Here is a 23,032-nt window from a genome sequence, read left to right on the forward strand (position 1 = left end):
CTTTACTCTGTGATGCAAATGGTTTTGATACAAGTTGAAAAAATCGTGGGAAATACATGATTTAATGTGACTGTCGGAATTATTGCATGTATAACAAGCATTATAGTTTACTCTTGAATAAAATGTTGGAAAACTTGCACTTTCTATGTACACAAACATGGCCTAGAAAAGACAAGAATGTTGAATTTCATGGAATTTTTCGTTGTTTTAGGATATTTTTTTAAAAAAAAATCGCGAAAAACGCCAACAATTCGCATTTTATGCCAAATTCACATGAGTTCGATATTTTGAATGGGCGAAAAATGTGTCAAGACATCACTGCACATTCATAAACACAACTTCGCAGCAATTACTTTTTTCCACGGTTTTCACGTTTGTGAAAAATCAATGTCCCTCCTAATTGGAAATTACTTGCTGGCCACCCTCGTATAAATCAGTAGATGGAAAGTGAAAATTTAGCAGGGCTGGCAGAGAAAAGTCAATTCTTGAAGGAAGTGATTTGCTTTTATGATTGAGTGATTCGAGTAAATATGATATTAAAATATTTACATATTTATTATTAGTATTTTATTTCATAATATTGGACATTAACTTCATTCAGTGCAGTGGCGTAGCAGCCGCCCCCGCAACCCCCGTAGTGCAGGGGGGGGGGGGTTCCGAGGTGTAGGGGTCCCACAATGTGCTCCTGAAATTTTATATAATTGCATAAATTCCACAGATAGTATACGCTTATAAAAAAATCGATTTAGGAAACAGAAATCTGGTTCCCAGTAACATCATACGACGTCTGCGATAATAAGCAGTGACGTATTATCTCAGCTAGAGGGGGCCGGGTAACTTGTCATATGGATCCCCTCCGAAATGCAGAATTAACTTACTTGCTCGCAGATGTCCACCGATAGGAAAGTATCCCTCATATCATACCTTTGTAACTACGCAGTTCCTTTTCATATTGAAATAAGAGCTGAAATGAATTTCCCACATTGTCTACACTTGTTAATGTTTTACTTCAAAGGGGCCCAAAAGCTCAGTTGGAGGTGGGGCCCAGAGTAAATGATCCCTTTGCCCTAAGGGTCATATTATCATCTCCTCTGCCACGTAGGGTATACAACGTATGAGTTAAATGTGACCATTATTTTGTGTAATTTTGTAAGTTCATTTTTCTTACATATTGAAATTTTGTGTTAAGAGTTTTTGATCTGCAGTGTTTGAAATTAAAATTCCTAGCTGCGAATATCCTTGATCGAGTTGGGGATAGAATGAATGATCCTTGTGTGGAACAACTTTAAGATAATGCAGTAGGTGAAAAAGAATGCTTATGCAAATTCGAGCACTGATGGTTTATTAATAAAAATGTTCTTGTTTCATGAAAAAGTCTAATAAATATATGGTCACTGGTCTATAGAAAGAAAAAATTGCAGCGTTAAAATTATGAATAATGATGTTGAGGTCTACTAACCTGTGGCAACCTTATTTTATTTGGGGGTGGGGGTTGGCTCAGTCCTTCCAAACTGCATTTCATTGAGTGACAAATTTTCAGTGAATAGAGTCCCTTCGCAGCTTAATTATCTATCTCTCAAGACTAGAGTCTGCAATTATTTATTCGTAGCAGATTGAAATTTACCTTATGATGTTAGGTTACTACTGACAATCTAGATGTCCGGTTCAACCCCCATTACTGAAGGATAAGTTTGCTTGAGTAGGCTAACACTGAGCGACTCTTACGTTGAATCTTGGCCTGGAGGAGCTGGGGGATGGCTTAGGAGCTGAAGGTGCATCCACCTCAAAGTCCAAAAGAGAAGTGTTTACTATAGTTTTACAATTCCACCAAAACAGTATTTTTTTAATATGTGTGTATTATATGTAACTTCATTTAAAAAATGTTTCAAGCAAAAAATACAAAGCATCACGAACAAAATATTTGGCAGCGGGAAGCTTCTCCCTCCTCCAAAAGTGATTCCTGGCTGTGCTGCTGCGTTGAAGTAAGAGAAAATGCTTCCAGATTCTTCTTCCAGTTATTTATCAGAGATTCAGACCATTCTGATTTGGTTTCAAGAAGGTACTACAGTGATATAAGTCAATAACAAAAAATGGGAAGGCATAATATTTGGGGTAAAAGTTTTAATTTCTTGGGGGGGGGGGGGGCAGCTATCTAGTTAACTAATGTACCTCCGTCCCATTCTGGCATCATATTTTCTTTGACACTAAGGGGCCCCCAATATTTTACTTGCAGGGGGCCCTCAAAGATCTGCGCTACGCCACTGACTCAGTGAGAGATTAATGACCATCTCTCACGACAGGACAGAGAGTGGCATTAATTTCATTGCAATACTAGTGTTGCAGTAAATTTGAGTTTGGGATTTTGCCAATTTTTATAACGTTCACCAATGCAGATTTAGGTTTCACTTTTTCATGATAGTATTCAATATATATCCCGTTTTGTTGGATTCTTCTTGATATCTAAGAATAGTGCAATGTCATTCTAAACGTATGTTAACTTGTGCGAAACCAGTAATACGTGAGGATGATGAAAGATAACCTTCGTAAGCACTGCTACATTAAATAAGGTGAAGTGAGTCAGAAGAGTAACAATATACCAGCAGCATATTTGCAGTCTAAAGCTCTTCTTGTTTATGCAGTCCGAAGACATCCAACAAAAATCAATTCCATACGAGTGCCATGCATGCAATTTCTGTCGAATGTTGTAGCGAGATACATTGTCGGGTGGCGATATTCGACAAAGTCATATATATCAATGGAGCCTATTTGTTTCCATGTTCCTTCAGTTTGTCTAACAAAATGCCTTACTACGACGTCCGACAACTATCGGCAGAACCGTAGCTAAAGATTTCTGCACCTGGGGCGAGAATAAATTTTGGCACCCCCTACACTAGCCTTCTCGAATTTCTACCATTTTCTTTAAGGGAAGGGTAGAAGCATTTGTTGTTGTGCCTTACTTAAATAATGTCATTGACATTTCATTTATGCTAATAATTGTAGCAATTGTACGTAATTGTAGCAATTACAACTACCGAGTTGTTTGTACGTATACATGTATTCTTCTGAATCAAGGATCATTATTGACCTAGAAATGAAACTAAGGCATGCAAAAAAAAATATCTTACCATATGAATAGCATATATATTTCTTAGGCAGCAGAAAAAAAATCTCTAACAAAGACCATTAATGTAATGTAATGTTTGTTTTTTTATTACATGAAACCCTTTCAAATACCAAAATAAAACCTATTTACACTGCAAAATGATATACTGATCAGCTGAAATCAACAACAATAAAAACAAAAACTTATTAAGAACAACAATCAGTACATGATTATTTGACAATTCTCCTGTGCGAGCATACTAACTACAGTTTCACTCTTCTTGCCTTTCGAGCAGCAAAGTCATTGATAACATCATCAAACACAAGTGATTGAACTCTGTATTTCTCAACAGACAAAATAGCCAGGTTAGTCAGCTTTCCTTGACTCAAGGAAGGACGCAAGTAATTCTTTATAAGCTTTAGCTTACTAAAGCTCCTTTCACAAGATGCAACAGACGAAGTTAGAGTTAAAAATAGTTTCAATGCAGTGACACAATTTGGGTACAACTCAATATGTGATATTGTATGATGAATGAGAGAGCAGCAAGTGGTGACAATTCTGACAAACATTCCAAGTGAAAGTCTTTTAAAAATGCTTGTGCATGATGTTTAAAGAACAACAGCTCATGAAGTAAAGCACTTCCCTTGATATCCTCGGGGTTTAATAAAGCCAGATCAAAGACTCCCTTTCTCAACGTTTCTTCCGACATAACTGCCATATTGCTTGGAATATTTACGGAAAAATCCTCCAAAACTCCTTTCATTAGCTTGAATCGAGCGCCTATTTGTGACAAAATTGAATCCAATGCACAAAACAAACTCTTCCTAATTTTTTGTTCTTCATTTATGGCTACAGTTTCATCTTCTGCAACTTCATCGAAAAACTTGGTTTTCTTTTTGGGACGCTGTTCTTTACTTACAATGTTCATATCATCGCAGATCTGTTTGCTTTTCTCAATAGCGTTAGTTACACTTTTTCCCGATTAGCAGACAGAAAGCTTTGCAGTCCCTGTAAGTGACTAACACCTATATCTATTGTAACAGACTTTTCTTGTAGCTGTAGGTTAACGTTGTTAATAGCTCGAAGGATATCAGCCCAGCAGAATAACACAAGAAAGTTAAACTTCTTAAGGCTGTGTAGCAGAAATTTGGCACCGTCTGTTTTGGGTGACTCTTTTTTGATGTCACATAATTCCTCTAAAGATGCACAGACATCCGGAAATTGTGTACTTAGAGATTGTTTGCTTTTGAAGACCACCTAGTTGCTGATTGACCCTTCACAGTAATATGAACATGATTTTTTAAAACACCCCAACAATGAGTTGATTTACTGAAAAAACTGTAATCATTTTGAATTGCTCCAAATCTATTGACGGTTTCTGTGTCTGCTGACACAGCATAAACACCAACGAAATTTAACGAGTGTGATGCACAAGGAACTTAGCAAACTTAGTAACAAGATTTCCTGTTCCCGTGCAGAGTTCCATAACAATATCTTTAAAAAAAGAAGTCAATCAAGACAAAATTCCCTGACATTTCCCAGACTTTTTTTAACACCTCAATTTCCCTGACTTTTCTCGGTTTTCCAGGACTGTCGCCACCCTGCATTTATAACCGTGGTAATAATACTCATTGTTATTTTTTCTGCTATTCCACTTTTATCATTTGCCCAACCCCCCGTGCAGAAATTTGTGGTGACACTCATGGCAGTTACCCCCTGCTTTTTGTTCCTCCCCACACTATGGACTCATTATACTAAGCCTTGTCTATGAAGAGAAAGTAAACTGCCCCCCCTGCCCACTTTCCCAGTTTTGGCACACAATCACCTCTACTGCCTGCACTTGCTCACTTTCGCATCAGTTCAGTGCTTTGTGACATTCACGCCTTGCGAAGTAACGTTTCAGCATTTAAATTTGCACCACTGACTATGTGGCCATGGTGGCTCAGTTTGTAACGTGTCTGACTACCATGCTAAAGGTCCCGGGTTTGATCCCCGGCCAGTTCAAATCCGGGAACTTTTCTAACATTCGAAGCAGACCTGGTGCCCACCCAGCGTCAAATGACATGGGTACCTGGGAGAAACCCTGGGGGGTAAAGGCAGTTAGTTTTTTTTTTTTACCACTGACTATGTTTCTGTTGAAAAATCATTTAGATTGTTATGTATTCAGGATAGCTATTGTAGGGCCATGATAAAATTCAAGTATAACTTTCCAAAAATTCAATGGTACAGGCATATGTTTTATCTTTTCCAACCTTTTGTATTACCGACTCTCACCTCTCCCCTCCCACACAAATATATTAACAATGTAAAGGGTCTGTGTGATCCCAATGTATCAAAAAATTACATAATCAACTTCAAGATATCTTATTTTGCAATAATCTTCGGTCTGTCAGATACATTGTTCTGCAAAAGGCACTAACAAAGTAAACGAATTGAGAAAATTCAGTTTTATTTTGCATGCAGCTTTTTTTTTCTTCCTCGGTAAAAATTAAAATAAAAGCTAAACAAAGAAAAACTTGCCTCAGGGCAATTATAAATATATATAAATATAATGGGATTTGGATTAGTAAAAGTTATAATTTTTCATGTCTACTGAGAAAAAAAATGGAATAGAGAAAACATTTGATTGAACTTTTCTTCATTCTTTCCCAAAATTCACACAATTCCCATAGCCAAAAATTCACGTATAATTTCTGCACTGATATTGTGCAGCAAATTATACATATCAAATTCATTTTTCATATCAACAAGTAACTTGTGCTAACAGCAGAAACATAGTATCACAATAATTTGTGGATAATTTTGAAATGAAAGATTATTTTGTAAAGAAATTAAAATTTGGTTAGAAAATTTCTTGTGGCTCTTGTGAAATTTTTTAACAATTTTTTTCAAGAATTTTGTTCCATTTGGAACATACTTTAGGATTTTTCAAGCCTATTTTAGAATTTATAGAACATATTTTAGGATTCTTAGAGTATATTTCAGGAACCTAGAAGCACACTATTTAGAACCTAAAAATCCGAGGTCTAATAATAACCATCTTTTGCAGACCTGGATCCCTAGTTTTGCAAAGCAATATGCTAATCTCTAGAACATGGAAGTCTACTTGGTTGCTGTTTACAGTACTATATCCTGTTTACATGAAACAGTGCAAGTGTAAGTTAGAATTGATTCTCTGTGAGAAGAATTTGCCTCCCCCAACTATAACTTCCTAAGCTGCCACTGGCTGTAATTAACCTGACATTGGTCGACTATGTCGGAGTAACACTGATTGCAGACATGTTAGCGTGACACTAACACCTCCATTTTTTTAAAAAATTTAGTTTATCTTGTTTGGTTTTCAATATCATTTTTTGTTCATTATGTGAATATAACACATTGTTATTTCGTCACGTCCAGTGTACTGTGGCCCATGAACATTTCTTTGAGCTTAATGCCTATTTTCGACAGCTGATGTTTCACTGTTCCTCTCATGCTCACTTATGCCAGGTTGCTTCATAACGAATATCGCTGCTCCTCACGTGCACTTTCATAGTCTCTATCGTGTATCAATCATTGCAATGTATGAGTATTGTCAATCATGAAAAAATCATTTAAACACAAGAAAACCAATAAAATTCAAGAAAACAAAAAAAAATTAAAAAAAGTCCCTTGGTTAGTCTACGTGTGAGCATCACGCTAACATTTTTACAATTGCTTGACAGGATCCCGGCACACTCCTTAATAACTGAAGGGAACGCCCCCCCCCCCTATTATATTTTTCCAACTGTAATAAAACAAAAGGCAGCTAGACTGCATCTCAAAGAGCTTTCTTATTTTACCATAAATATATAAGACGAATTTCAATGTTAACGCAGCGCTAACATTTCGACCAATAGGTAGAAAAGAAACATAAAATAATAAAAATAGAAAGAAAGAGACATGCTATTTAAATGAAAGTTTATTCAAGACTTCAAAACAAAAACAATGCATGTGACAGCAAAGAAAGAAAAGAAGAGAAAGGGTGCTGTATGAAACATTTGATTACAATACTTACCTCTGTTCCCTCAGGCATTCTGATTGGCAGTAAATCTGGTTCCCTTATCGTGATGTCTTCAATCGAGGCTCTTGGTTGAAGTTCATATTCTAAATCAAAATCTTCAAAATCCCTTAGAATATTTTCAATATGAGGTGGGAACACATCTGGTTCCTCTGTATGTGGTGCACGTCTCTTCCTGTATACCCTTCTACCTGGACGAACACCTAGGAAGGAAAAAAAAAAAAAAGGAAACTATTTTCATCAATATGTTGATATGTTGAAATGTTGATGAATATAATTGTGCACTAGGGCTTGATTTCTATGGGAGCTTTCAGACTGAAGCAACATGTGGTGATTGACTCTTGACACTGGCACGTCCTTACCAATTGTACAAATATTTATTACTGTTATTTTCCTTTCTTGTTGCACAAATATTTATTGTTCTTGCCAGTTGTACAAATCATCATCATCACCCTTTGCTGTTTCCTGCCTCTGGCTAGGTTGGCATATTAGTCAAGCCTCTCCATTTTTTCCTGGTCTTCCACCACTCCTCCCTTTCCACAGTGTTCCAATCCTGTACTCTTCTCCTAACACTCTCCACTATCTGCCCTTTCCACCCACATCTTTGTCTCCCCTTTGGCCTTATTCCCACTCCTTGTGCATTGTAAGCTCTTACTGGCAATTTTTTCTGCACCCATCCTCTTCATGTGTCCGAACCATCTCATATGTACCTGATCTATCCTGTCCTGAAGCTTCACCACACCCACTGTCTGTCGGATCTCCTCATTCCTTATTCTATCCCTTCTAGTCTTCCCCAATATACTCCTCAAAAATTTCATCTCCACTGGCTGCATCTTTCTTTTGTCTCCCTCTGCCATTGCTCCATACGTAATTATTGGCACATAGTATGTGCCTTATATTACCTTCTTGCATTTTTCATAGGTACATCCCTGTTCCATATTGTACAAATATCTATTGTTATTTTTATTCTCTATTTAATATTTAGACCTGTTACTGAAGATGTCACAGAATAGTAACTGACCATTATGTATATATCTTGTAAGACCTATTGCCATGGGAATTATGGACTGTGTTTTGTTTTTAGTTGTGGCATTGAGTTTTTGTGGGTGCGGTAAAGAGTTGATTACCGAGGGTTTGCTTCGAGGTGACACATGTCACTTGTCATTTCAGTCTGAAAACTCTGTGTGAATAAAAAAGTTTTGAAATGAGTAGGCATTTATAAGAGTTTCTAGTCAATTTGAGAAAACAAAATTCCTGACTTTTCCAGTGTTGCAGGCAATTTTAAAATAAATTTAAGACCATTCTGTGGTGCTTTAACATACTAATAACTATTTTTAAAAAAATGTTAAAGTGCACTTGCTATTCAAGAGAATCAAGTTCATTCAACATTGTTCAAAATAAATGTATAAAAAAAAACTATAAGATCATTTTGATATAGAACATCTCCCATCGAGAAAAAGATTAAATTTATTTTCATTTTAAAATCCTGACCAGGACAAAAATATATATTTCCCCTGACTTTCCCACATTTTGCATTTTCAAAAGATCTGACTTGTCCATGACTCATAGGCTGATTTCCCTGACTTTTCTAGAATTTCCTGCAGTCACGCGAGATTCTGAACTCCCATCATCCCTATTGGCAGCATCACTCTTGTTGGCTATGAGTTGAACTCGGTTGAGCTTAGCTGTTTTCGGAAGCAGTATGGCTCAATTTTATTTTAAAATGCATGATTTCCTTATTCCAATTATTCTTTACCTTAGCTCAGTAAAGTATGTGTAATGTATCAACCTATTCTCTCCGAAATCTCATCCTTACATGGATGTACAATAAACATCACAATTTTGTTTCATAACTGCTGGCACTATCCTTAACCTTTTCAGTCCCAAGCATCTCGATCGAGATACCCAAAAGTAAGCCTCACGGTCCCAAGCATCTCGATCGAGACGCTGTGTCAAGGTCGTAGTTTTTACGTTATAACTTTTCTATTTTTGGCTAGAATTTCGATTTTTGTATATATATATTGTTCCTAACACATGTATTTAACAGAAATGTTTCTTGCACCTTTTTTATTTCTTCATGAAAATGGAGGTGAAAAGGCGGGAAAAGGGACTTCTCTTTTGCGTCTCTTTTCAAGATCAAATTTTTGCCGACAAAGGGAGACCGGCTTTGTTGTTCTAAAGCAATGCTTTTTCACTCCCACCTGTGAACTGCATTCGAAGGAAGCTTGTTTATCAGTATCCGATGTCAAAATGAAAGTTTTCCGTGAGGGCGCAAGCAGGGGGAGGGGGAAGACTGGTTGTTGAATCTGCGTTGTGAGAATGGAATTTCGAAGTGCGCTGAAGGAAACCTTTGTTTTTTTAGCACAAGTGTCCACAAGTTGCGACAGGGGTTACCCTGCATTGTCTAAAAATAGAATTTCAAGCAGCTGCAAGAATCGGCGCTCATTTTTCACTACATTCTAGCTTTTCGTCCGTGAATGTTGTGCGTAGGTGTCGTTTTGTGCCCAAGTGCGAGGACATTTTTTGGTTGAAGTGACAATTTTTTAAATAATTTTTGGGGGTTTTCTCCCTTCCCCCTCCATATATACGCCAAATTTGCATAAATTTTGCATGCATTTTGTGCATTTTGACATTTTTTTCAGGGGGTGGGGGGAAACACCATTATTTTTAAGACAACTATTTTTGAGGGGATTTCCCCCCTTTCCCCCTCCATATGTACGCCAAATGTGCATAAATTATATATCGTCTGAATCGGTGATTCATTCTGCGTACAACGGTATATCTTTCATATCTCTAAGGCATTTAGTTTCTGAGCTATAGTCATTTCAAGTTACCGCTGCATTTTGAAGCTTGAATCAGTGGCGTGCCGACCATTCCTTTTGGGGGTACAACTCAAGTTACATTGGTCATATGATAATAATGCAAATATTTTTTTGTTCCTTACATGTCAGCGATCATTTCCATGTGCATGTCAACACTGTCATGTACTTTTTTTCTTGGGGGGAGGGTGGGGGGACCAATTTTTTTCCGAAATTTGGAATTAGCCCCCTCCCCCCGCCACATATACGCCGAATTTGCATAAATTTCATATAGTCTGAATCTCTGGTTCATTCCGCGTACAACGGTATATCACTCATCTCTCTAGAGCAATTAGTCTCTGATCTACACTCATTTAATTGAAACTCTGCATTTTGCTCAAAATCGGCTCGGGACAGAGAGGCTTACTTGTGGAAATGGCCTTGGGACTGAAAAGGTTAACCCAGCATTGGTCAACTGATGTCAAGAGTAACACCGATGGTTGACATGCTAGTATGATGCTAACACCTCCATTTATTCAATTTCGTTGAACAACTTTGGTTCTCAATCATCTTTTCTTCATTATGTGAATATTCCACATTACTGTTTCATCGCATCCAGTGTACTGTGGGCCATGAACATGTCTTTGAGTTTGATTGTCATCTTCGATGGCTGATACATCACTGTTGCTGTTATGATCACTTATGCCAGACTGCTTTCACATCACTATCTTCTGAATAAAGAATATCGCACTGCTCCTCACGTACACTTTATAGTTTGTATCGTCCATTAGCCATTGCCATATATGAGTACTGTCCATCATGAAAAACCTAACTTAAACACATGAAGACCAATAAAAATTCACAAAAACAAAAAATGACGAAAACAATCCCACGGTTAGTTGACACATGAGCATTTCGCTAACATTTGACAATTTGTTGATAGAAACGCAGCTTCTAACAACCAAAGGGAATATTTTCCCATCCGTAACAAAACGAAAGACAGCTCGAATGCATCTCAAAGAGCTTTCGTATTTTACAACATATATATGAGCAGATACATTTCAATGTTAGCGCAGTTTTAACATGTCGACCAATGCCAGGTTAAAACTATACCTTGAAATGGAAAATACAATGCTACAGAATAGGCCAAAACCACGTGACATCTTTGCTTGGACACAATTACGCTCAGTTGTCTGCTGTTGATGTCACCACTAATATGGTCATATAAAACAGGTGGTGCAAAAGTCAGTTTACCCAAAAAGCACATTCTTTGATGAACATGTCATGTTACTGCGAAATATTATCTCGAGATGCTGCAGGATGTTGTGTTAGTTGAACTTGAAAACAACCCCTCTTATTCAGATTACTGTTTTGTAATGCAGCAAGATGGATCTCCTCCACATTATGGACGTGATGTTCGATTTTCTTTAGACGACACATTTGAAGAGTGGATAGGATGCCGTGATACCATTGATTGGCCTGCACGTTCTTGTGATTTGACGTCATGTGATTTAACTTTGTGGGGAGTTGTTAAGGATATGGCATACTCATCATATCCGGCAGACTTGGATGCCTGAAAGACTCAATTATCAATGTGTTTCATGTCATCAACAATGATACAAGTTTACTTATTTGCAATTCTGTTGTTGATCGTTGCATACAATCAGTGATCAGAACGCTACATTTTAAAAGTAGCTTCGCTACAGCTACAGCTACTCTTCCAAAATGTAGCTTCGCTACAGCTACAGCTACATTTACCAAAAAGTAGCTCGCTACGCTACTCCTGTTCGCTACTCACTACTTCGCTACTTTTTGCGCTACTTCTGCATAAAAAAAATGAAAACAACCATATGGGTATTAAAAAATCCCCTACTACTGGTAAATAAATTCTGTTATTTATTATCATGATTCCAGTCATTGATAATTTTGATAGCAGTGTTACTTCAGTTACTTATTTTTACTATAGTTTTTGAGAATACCATACCTATGCAAGTGGCATATCAATTCAAATTTGATATATGAATATTGCAATTAGGGTGTTGCCCAAATTAATTATTACAACTATACACAAATAAAATTTGGTAGGATTACGTATTTATGTTCACATCAACATATTTTTCTTGAGAATAAATATTTCATTTTTTATAGACTGATATGAAGTCAGCATTTTGAATTAAAAGTACCTGGAGCTCTTTGACTACAAAAGGGTCCCAGGTTCGATACCCAGCGGAGGCACATAGTGGTTAGGATCCAGTCTCGATCAGCTTATCTATCCATAAAATGGACTCAAAACAAAAACTAGGAAAGACATCAAGTTGGAAGGATGAGATCCTCCTGCTCCTCAATTCCCCACACTGCTCATCATTCATCATTGTTCCTCGTTCTCACAATTAGCCGAAAGTGGCAGAAAGCAACTATAGATAAGAGAATAATTAAATAAACCATTCATCCTCATTGTCATGATTGAGAGAAGTGGAAGAATAGATGAGGAGGTAAACAGAAGAGGACAAATGGGTGGTGGACTATATCAAAGCGTTCGAATATTAATATGGAACAGGGATGTACGTACCTATGAAATGCAAGAAGTTAATATATAACACATACTATGTGCCAATAATTACGTATGGAGCAAAAACTTGGACAATGACACAGAGAGACAAAGAAAAGATGCATTTAGTGGAGATTAAATTTTTAAGGGGTCTTCTGAGGAAGACTAGAAGGGATAGAATAAGAAATGAGGAGATCAGACAGACAGTGGGTGTAGTGAAGCTTCAGGACAGGATAGATCAGGCACAGATGAGATGGTTTGGACACATGAAGAGAATGGATGCAGAAAGACTACCAGTAAGAGGTTACAATGCACAAGGAGTGGGAATAAGGCCAAGGGGGAGACCAAGATGTTGGTGGAAAGAGCAGATAGTGGAGAGTGTTAGGAGAAGAGGACAAGATTGGAACACCATGGAAAGAGGACTGGTAGAAGACCACAAATAAAAATGGAGAGGCTTGACTTCTATGCAGACCCAGACAGATGCAGGAAACAGCGATGGATGATGATGATGATGTCATGATTAGCAAAAGTTACAGAAAAGTGACGCAAAAGTAGGAGAAATATATAAAATTGAAAACTATGTATATCCAGAAAGTAAGTTTCCCTATTTTTTTAAAAAAAACAACAACACAGTTTCAGGAAACCATTTATTGGCAACAGGTACAGCAAAGGTTCAGCTATTTTTCAACATAGCAACCACCAGAATTGAGGCACTTGTCGTATCGTGGTATCAACTTTTGGATCCCACTGTCGTAGAACTCTGCCGCCTCTGAAAGGAACCAGCGTGTGACAGACGTCTTCAGCTCTTCGTCGTTGCCAAAACGCTCACCGGAGGACAGGAATTTCTTTAGGTGCTAGAAAACGTGAAAATCGCTGGGAGCCAGATCAGGACTGTAAGGTGGATGATCAAACAACTCCCAGCCAAATTCCGTCAAAACAGCTGCTGTGCGCCGAGCCATATGTGGACAAGCATTGTCATGGAGGAGCACAACACCTGCAGTAAGCATGCCACGCCTCTTGTTTTGAATGGCACGTCGCAATTTCCTTAGTGTTTCACAGTAATGGTCAGCCTTCACCGTTTCACCTCTGGGGAGGAAGTCAATGAGCAAAATGCCCTTCCTGTCCCAAAACACGGTGCACATCACTTTCTGTACCGACAGCGTCTGTTTCAATTTCTTCTTGACCGGAGATCCACTATGCCGCCAATGCATTGACTGCTGCTTGGTTTCCGGGGTGAAGTGCGAAATCCACGTCTCATCGCCCGTGACGATCCTGTCGAGGAAATCATCGCCGTCATCATGGTACCATTGCAGGAATGTCAGTGCTTCACCTGAACGTTTCATTTTGTGTTCGGGTGTCAGGTTTTTTGGATACCCACTTGGCACACCATTTTGTGAACAGCAGGCGCTGCGTGATAATCTCATGCAACACGGATCGCGATATCTGCGGAAAAAGGCTACTCAACTCCGTAATCGTGAAGCGACGGTTCTCTACGATGCGCTGCCGCACCAGCTCAACCAGATCATCAGTGATGAGGGACGGACGCTCACTGCGCTCTTCATCATGGACACTTTGACGACCTTCCGAAAACTGCCGACACCAACGATGCACCATCTGCTTACTCATAATGTTCGGCCCATAGACCTCACAGAGCTGACGATGAATGTCAATTGGCGCAATGCTTTGTGCATTCAGGAACTTTATCACCGACCAAACCTCGCATGCGGCGGGAGAAGGAATACGAGCTTCCACCACTGCTGCCTCGCTACTGGCGCCGGGCAGGATCTGTCGGCCTGGCATATGATTGATACGTCTTAGCTCTGCTGCGCATGCACAAGTTACACGGCTCATTATCTTTACTTTCACGGGAAAAAAAAATAGGGAAACTTACTTACTCGTAGCTAAAGAAAGTTGTCGTTTCTGCAGGAAAGTCAATAACTTGTACACACTTTTTGCAATATAATAAAATTATTGTGGAAACTGTCGTGTAAACCCGAGTGTTCTAAACGTATTGTAATTTTAAAATTTGTGAAGAAATACTATCGTGAAAATAATTGTAATTCCAGAAACTATCATTCTTGTAACAATAATTTCTTGCTGGCGAGATCCTATATACTGACGTTGCATCTTACACAGCAATTAATGACATTTTGGTGTCTCTTACACCATGGATAACCACAGGATTTGTTCCGGGGGTGACGCAAATGAGGCACTTTTTTCCAGTGGTGCAGCAAATGAGGCATGTTTCTCCCCAAAATAGTGATGCAGCTAAAAAAACGTAGCTGTTAGCAGGAATATATTCATATATGTCAGTTAGTTATCTGGATATCTGAATTATTCAGATACTAATTAAATAAATTATGCAGATATCTATAATCTACAGTCTACATAATCTGTATCTCCATGTAATAGACTGTCTTTATGAACCTTCTGCAAAATTAAGGGCTATTGTCGATCTTTTCTGATGCTGTGCCACATTCAAAATTCACCTCAAAATGCTGAGAAAAAATGTAGCTGTAGCGAATTTTTCGCTACAACTACAGGAATTTTGTAGCTTCGCTACCGCTACAACTACAATTTTCAAAATGTAGCATCGCTACAGCTACAGCTACAAATTTTGTAGCAAGCTACAGTAGCGACGCTACAAGTAGCTCGCTACTTCTGACCACTGCATACAATGTATTGCAAACAATGGAGGACACTTTGAACAAAATCACTGAAACTGGAATTTTGTGTATCTACTTGTATTTTGTATGTATACTTGAATTTTGTGTATAAACTTGAATTTGTGTATGGGTAAACTGACTTTTGCACCACCCTGTATATATATGAAGAAACTGGCTTTTACTGATCATTTTCTATCCCCTGAAATGTGCAGGCAATAGCAAAGAAAGAAAGAAGAAACAGAGTGAATAGTGAAATGCTTCTGCTCCTGAAAATATTCAAATTCAAATCAAAATCAAAATAAATAAAAAAACAAAAAGTAATAAAAAAGCAGCTACAAGAAGTATATTATACTAGAGAGAATCACATTAATTTGTTAGTTAAAACAATACCTTTGTATACTGAAATTCAGTATTACCAAAATTTACTACAAAGCATTTTTTTTTTAAATATGAGCCTTACATCTCGGAGAAACATTTGAAGGATGCAATAAGCCGGTGGCAGGGAGCACAGAAGGAAGGGTGTCAAATTCTTCCAGGACACCAAAGAACATGTCAGGTTGAAGGTGTAAAGGGAGATCTGTTAAGGTTACTCTATTATACCTGTAAGCAATCACAAAATTAAGACAGCACAACATAATATTGTAGAATTATTTTCTTGTAGTTTACGGTTATTACAAGTATAAGAAAACAGTTTTTTGTTGTGACGTTTCAGGAGAACACACGACCCCTTCATCAGACATTTATTTATATTTTGACTAAAGATACAGTTATAACAATGGTTAGTAACTTTTTAAACAAAAAGAATTCATTATATAATGGATGTTGTCAATGTTACATTGTTGTAATATAGCAACCTAACTGTGAAAAGAAACAGTCTGTTTTATTTTTATTTCAGATAACAAAATTTTGATCACATTATTTCTTATTTAAAATTATGAATCCCAAATATCATCAGGTAATTCAAAGTCATCACTGTTTTCACAAAGTTTCTTGATGATACAGGAAAAAAATAAACCACTGATTTCCCTGGCAAAACGGGGGGGGGGACTTATTTTCGGACTTTCCCTCGTACATGTGATCAGTTTTGTTTGTTACTAAATACAGCTAAGACAAAACCTCTTTGAACTTATGTTTTCCTGCCAGTGAAAAATCATTCAGCAGGGGTGTAACCACTGGCTGGGTATGGGGATTCTAGCCCATGAAAATAGTCCTTTCCCTTGTAAATGACCCACATTAGAAATTTTCAGAATCGTTATAGGAAAGTAAGAATGTCAGAAAGGGATAGAAAGAAAGCAATATAAACAAAAAAATAGATGAGAGAACAAAAATACACATAAAGAAGAAAAGGAGTACAATGGAAGAAAGATAAATTAAGAGATACATCAATTAAGACACTGAAAAGAGAGAGATAGAGAGAACAATAGAAAAAGGAGAGAGAGAGAGAGAGAGAGAGAAAGCCAATGAAGAAAAGAAAGATATGGAGAAGGATAAGAATAGATTATAGAGAGAAAGATGGAAAGAAAGATAAATAACACTAGAAAGAAAGAAACAGATTTAAAGAGAGAAACAGTCCATCTGCAAATATTTTGTCAACATTTAAGCCTCCCCCCTCAAATTTAGTGGTGTCATTGTTGTTCAGGATTGTTTTATACAAAAGTGCATAAGAATACATTGGAAGTATACTGTATCAATCAACCCAGCTTTATCATATTACAAATAAGATTGTAATGCAACTCAATCAGAACATGAAAATGGGTCATTTGAAGTAATTTTTGAAAATTCTTATCCTTTCAAAAACACCATCATGACATTCTAATTTCTAAAGAATTGCATCAGTTTAGAATTCATTCTAGAGCATTCAAGTGAATCTTCATGTGATGTGCTTTCACTGTTGTCTAGATATCTGCAATTGTTTCCTAGCAACATAAACCTATTTTCTGTTACAGAGAAAGCAAACCACAAGATTAACTTGAGTGTTGTTCTACATGATGTAATTTCTAAGAATTTGGAATATCACGATTGTTTTCAAAAGTCACAGGAATTTTCGCAAATGACTTTGCTGGTGCATACGAAAGGTCCAGCACAGCCATAATCTACTTTTGCTACACAATTTTGCCATGGAATAAATGAAAAATCCGCATTTATATTATTTTCAGGATATTCTAAATCAACTGAAAAGTCTGTAGTCATTTTACACACTTCACATGGCACCCATACTTTGAAAACTATCACACCAATGACAATAACATGTCAGTAAGGAAACAATCCTATTAAGGGCGTACCATATGAAGGTTGTACATTCAAAAAATACTAACACATCATTGTTAATCACCAGAAAAATATATTTAAATTAGATTAGCATTGCAAGTATCAAAACATAATTATCTTCATAGGTACTTACGGGTGAACCCCTGAATCCAGAATGGCTCGTTCTGATATATCATACTTAGACAGTCTTATGAAAACCTCTGATACTTCATCTGAAAGGTATAAAGAAAGAGAATCTTATGAATGCAACATTTACATCCGACTGTTGATCAATACAAAATAATGCAATGAAAAAACTAAAAATAAATACACCAACATGCCAAAACACATTTACTAAGGAAGAATAACAGCCTTTTAAATTGCAGAAACAAGTTGAATGTTTAAAAGAAGTGAATCTGCATATGGCTAAGAATATCTGTTTTCACTCTTGTCAACTATTGCTGTAAAAATACTCTCCTGTGTATAACTTGCAACATGAAAAAATAACACTTTCCATTAACACTTTTCATGTATTAGAATTGGATAAATATTTACTAAAGGGCGTCTACTATTATCTGAAAACAAAATTCCCTGACTTTTCCAGGTTTTCCACACCAAGAACAAAAATTTTCCAGACCAAGTCATTAGGGCAGTTAATGTACATGAATATGTATGTACAGTAGCAGCGATTAGGCAAGTGGGTGGGTGGGATTGTCCCCATACTTTCTGCCCCACCAGTATGGTCTCTTAATACTATCCTTTATCTACGAAGAAAAAAATAACTGTCCTTGCCCAACCCCAAAGTTTTGGCACCCAGTCAAAGGTGATATATGTTAGAAAATCAGAGCACTTAGATGAAAATTCATAATTAGTCACACTCAAGTTTAAAACCGTAAACTGTAGTACATCAGATTAATCTTTTCATTACAAAGCACACTTTATCCTCTTCTTGTGCCTGTATATTTATGGGAATTTACCAATATACTAGCACAGTGGTGGTGATTGGGTTCCAAAACTAGGGGGCAAGATGCAAAAACAGGGGGGGGGGGGGCGAAGACAGTTTTCTTTCCCTCGTAGATAAAGTTTAGCAGGGGCAAAAGTGGCAAAAAGTGGGGGGACAACTGCCCCCCTCACCCCCTTAATCGCCGCCACTGTAACTAGCAAGCTTTCATTATCACATTATGTGAAATTATTGATGGCCTCCCTTCACCCCTTATAGCCATCCGATCCACCCACACATTATAAAATAATTGTTTTACCAATTTTTTTGAGTTAATTTCTTTCCATAACAATTCAGTAGTCATAAGAAAAATAATATATATGTTTATGAATTGAATGTAATTTTGTACAACAGTTTTCTTCCTTTAAAATAAATGCATAATTTGAATACTTGAAATGTTTTTCTAACATATAGAATTGGCGTTCATTAACATGTGAAAGTTTCAAAAGAACACATTACTCGAAAAAACACAACTACACTATTTTGTTCTTTACTGCTTTCATCAATTTCTTGGATTTCCTTTGCAGATCTCTCGAAGATTTTAGCTTTCTTTGTACTCAGTTCTTTCAGTTCTGCCATACTTATTTTCCTCTCTTCTAAATGAGTCTTCTGAGTTTCTGTTGTATCATGCTTCTTTTTCAGTGCTTCCTTCCACTTTCCATTTGCATTTCTTGTTCCATGGATTAAAGATTTGGTTATAGGGACTTTTTCAACCCTCCATAACTTACAATTGCATCATGTATACATCGTTGAACAATAAGCGAGTCCTCATCAAGATTATCCACAAGGCATTGCTTATTTACAGAGAAACTGCACTCAACAGAAGCAATTCCATGCGAAAGCATTAAAATCTTCTGGACAAACCGTATAAAGGCACTGTTACTCTTCAAGAACTGTCATCCACATTTGATCCAGCCAATCAACAGCAATGTCAAAATTTTTCATTCTTGCAATCACACTGTCATTACCAGATAAGTCAGTATAGAACCGTTTCATATCATCTGCAGCAGGACCAGAAAAATGGCACTTTTCAACTAGGACTTGTAATAATGCCACATTTACTTGGCCTTCACCTACTTCTCCATCCAAAACAAATACTGGAGAGAGACATGCTGCACCATATGTGAGCTTATATTTCAATGGTGATCTCATACATATCATCTTACACAAACATTGTAATATTTTCAGACAATCTTCACGAAAATGTAACACCTGAACATCAGATAGTTTCACAGATCTAAATGCTGCTCGGGTTGCAAATCCAATGTCAACTTCTTTTGCAGGACACATACATTCTGGATCAGTTAGATTTAGTTTCAAAAGATCTTCAAAACTTCCAGCTTCAAGCAGAATGAACGTCTTTATAAACCTGGACATAAGGGATTTCAGTAGCTTGAGCAAATGTTCATAAAGGAAAGGCACCATTGGTGAATCAGACTGAAACCTGACAAGAAGGGTTCTATATCAGCTGCAATAGTCTGAAAGAAAGCTAGCCTGGCTGGTAACAGAGGATTGCTCACTTGTGACTTAATAGTTTTAAAGCTTTCACACCTTAGAGTTGTTCCTTGGTACCAGAAACTGTCAGCATAGGTTTTCAGAAATGGTAAAAGGTACTGTGCTTTTTCCACCACACTTCTATTGTCTAACCACCGAATTGGACAAAACTTTTTTGGAAAAACTTTTGATCCTGTAATTCTTGTGAAATCTGCTCTCCAAGCTGGAGCATTTTTAAATAAATTGTACACTGCTCTTAAGAATACCACTACTTTCCAACTAGAACACTGAAAAGATGCTTTGAAAGTACCATGAAGAACATGAAGTCCGCAGCTTCCTATTTCCAGCAATGTTGTACTTTCTGGCTCATTAATAGCCATGTTTTCCTTGAAAAAGGTGAGAAATTTCCAGTTAACTGCTGGTCCATCCATGGATATTTGCACTATGTTTTTCAAATTGATACCTTTTACACCTTCTTGAAATGCCAGTAGGAAGTCACTAGCTTTGGAATGGTCCAGAAACAAAAAACAAATTCTTCCAGAAAAATAGTAAATATCCCAGACTTTTCCAGGTTTTCCAGACTGGCAGACACCTGTAATTATAATGGCACAGTGTGCCCTTTAGAATTGTAACCCAGGAATTTACACAATATTTCACAAAATCTTGTAATCAAACTAAGATATTTATTTATTTATTTCTTGTTTTGGATGGCGAAGTTAAGGCACAAGCCTTTTCTTCCACTTAACCATCTCTACATTTTATAAATTGTTTATAATAGCTAACTGTTTGTGAAATCTATAAAAAACTAAAAACATCAAAATACCAAAAAAAGATAAACACAAGAAAAAGAGAAGAAAAATACAAAAATGAAAAAGAAAAATGCAGAAAAATACATGCACTGTACATTGTATATAAATCTTCCTTGAACATGTATGGGGAAGTGATCACTTTCACGCATATCTTCGTCCACAAAACAGGTAAGTTGGGGGGAAATTTCATCAGACACTATAGATAGATCTATCACAGAAGGATTATTTCCGGAGCGAGGAATATGTGTTATGGAGTCATCATTAAGTATGATAAAATTATTGTTCTATCCAGTCCACTAGAATCTGGCCTAAATGATCTGACCGTGAACTGCCCCACATTGGATGATGCCCGTTAAAATCTCCTACACAAATATAAGGGCCTGGAATATTGTCCAGAGTACCTTGAAAATCTTGTAGTTGTATTTTTTTAAATAACGAATTCGAAGGCATGTAAAACTTAATAATACTGAAATTAAGATTTTGTATTTTTATGCGCACTGCTATGATTTCTACATGATATCTGTTTACTATATTAATTTTTGGGTATAAAAAATGAGTTTGGTGGTATTCACTCTCATGAATGTGTATGCTCACACTTCTTTCATTGTGTTGAAATGGCGGACCTATAGTATTATAATATTTTAGATTGTAATTTTCGTATTGCTTTCTCTTGTAAACAGAGAATTAAAGGACGGGATTCCTCAATTAGTTTATTTAATTCTATTTTACATGAGGAAAAACTATTTATATTCCACTGAATTAAAAATTCCATTCCCTACAATACTAGTGTTTTTATATTGGATTTAGGAAATTAAGTTCTGTAATACAGTCAAGAGAGCGGTGGAAATTGTTTAGAAATTAATGGAGATGCCAAAATGTCTCTTCTGGTCAGAGATGGTTTATATGTCCCAATATTTTTGGCTTAGCTTAAAAGTAAGATAAGTTTTCCTCCACTATCCGCATCTGTATTTGCTGTTCTGTTTGTCGTTGAGGGCAATCTGGGGATGTAGCTCTATGATTACCTCGACATATGACACAAAAAGGAACTTCTGTGCAGGTTTTTCTTTTCCACAGTTAACGCAGATTGCTTTTGAACGGCAGTTCTTACTTTGATGTGCATAACGAAAACAAGTTTGACATTGTAAGACAGACCTCGTTCTAGGCCGGACCTCGAAAATTTCACTAGTATTCTTTCTGGTAAGACATTACCCTGAAAGGTTATGCATATTAATTTTGTGTCTCTCAGATCGAAAGAACCTGCATTATTCCATATTTTCTTCTGCATACGCCTCGCACTGATGACTGGTATCGCCGATTGCACTCCATCCATAATATCTTGGCCACTGATATCTATTCCAACCCCGAAAATGAGACTGTCTCGCTGTACAAGAGATTGAGGAATTCTAGCTCGAACCTGTAAATCCTTATGATATATTTCATTTTTTGTAAAAGCATTTGCAGCTTTTGCATTTGGAAAAGTCACACGAACTCTATTTTTGCCACACTCTTCGATCAATTCTATGTCTAGTCCTGCTTTTCGAAATTTATTCCCTAAACTGCCACCAGACAGTTTTCCTATATTTTTTTCCTGTTCCCTCTAATAGTACTACATATGGCCCTGATTGTGCATTGTCATATATGTACTGTCGTGATTGAGAACTTTCCTTCTCGTTCAATCGTATAATTTTATCTGGTTGGGAAGATGATTCTGAATCCGCCGATCTCTTTTGTGTGCGATGTTCTTGCTGTTCTTCTACCCCTTTCATGATAGCATCCTCATCACTCACTCTTGATATGTTAGTATGAAGGAAGACGGGAGTTTCACCACCGCTTAATGCTAATAGGGTATCAGCAGCACATAGGGTTGCTTCTTCTCCCATTACATTGATCAACAGCATTCAGGTGAGTCAGTTTATTGTTACCACTACTATGCTCTTATTTACACAAATACACACTCTAAGTTAATAAATCAAAATAAAATTTCACTTCGAATACCTCACAAGAGGTACTTTATAGCCAAACACGTAATAATTACGAAATAACAACCGGACAACACAATCACGATCCGAAAAACCTCGTAGCCGAACACATGCCAATCACATGTCACAATCCTCGCTTGTCGCCTGTCGCTTCAGTTTGAATGCTTCCATTGAATGAATGGGCTCATGTCTTTTGTCGCCTATCACCTGATGTTTCGGTTCGAAATCTACCTGTAATCTTGACTTAGGCTTACTTATTGAGGTGGCGTAAATTGTGTTATTAAATTGTATTAAACCTTTGTACATAGCTCATATTTTTATATAATAATGTTTTATGATGCATTTACGA

General features: G+C 37.0%; 1 protein-coding gene across 2 annotated transcripts in view; it reads right to left on the minus strand.

Annotated features, from left to right (window-relative positions):
- The window catches only part of LOC145995318 (uncharacterized), an 83,591-nt gene that overhangs the window by 49,055 nt on the left and 11,504 nt on the right, over window positions 1-23,032 (minus strand). For both annotated transcript variants that reach the window (XM_083131927.1, XM_083131928.1), the window contains exons 4-6: window positions 17,556-17,634; window positions 15,615-15,754; window positions 7,140-7,345 (exon numbers count right to left, since the gene is read on the minus strand). In XM_083131927.1, the coding sequence (XP_082988053.1) occupies window positions 7,140-7,345; window positions 15,615-15,754; window positions 17,556-17,634 (425 nt within the window). The remainder of the gene's footprint in view (window positions 1-7,139; window positions 7,346-15,614; window positions 15,755-17,555; window positions 17,635-23,032) is intronic.

This window comes from Lepisma saccharinum, chromosome 11 (assembly GCF_977018435.1).
Source record: "Lepisma saccharinum chromosome 11, izLepSacc3.1, whole genome shotgun sequence".
NCBI classification, from domain to species: Eukaryota; Metazoa; Arthropoda; class Insecta; order Zygentoma; family Lepismatidae; genus Lepisma; species Lepisma saccharinum.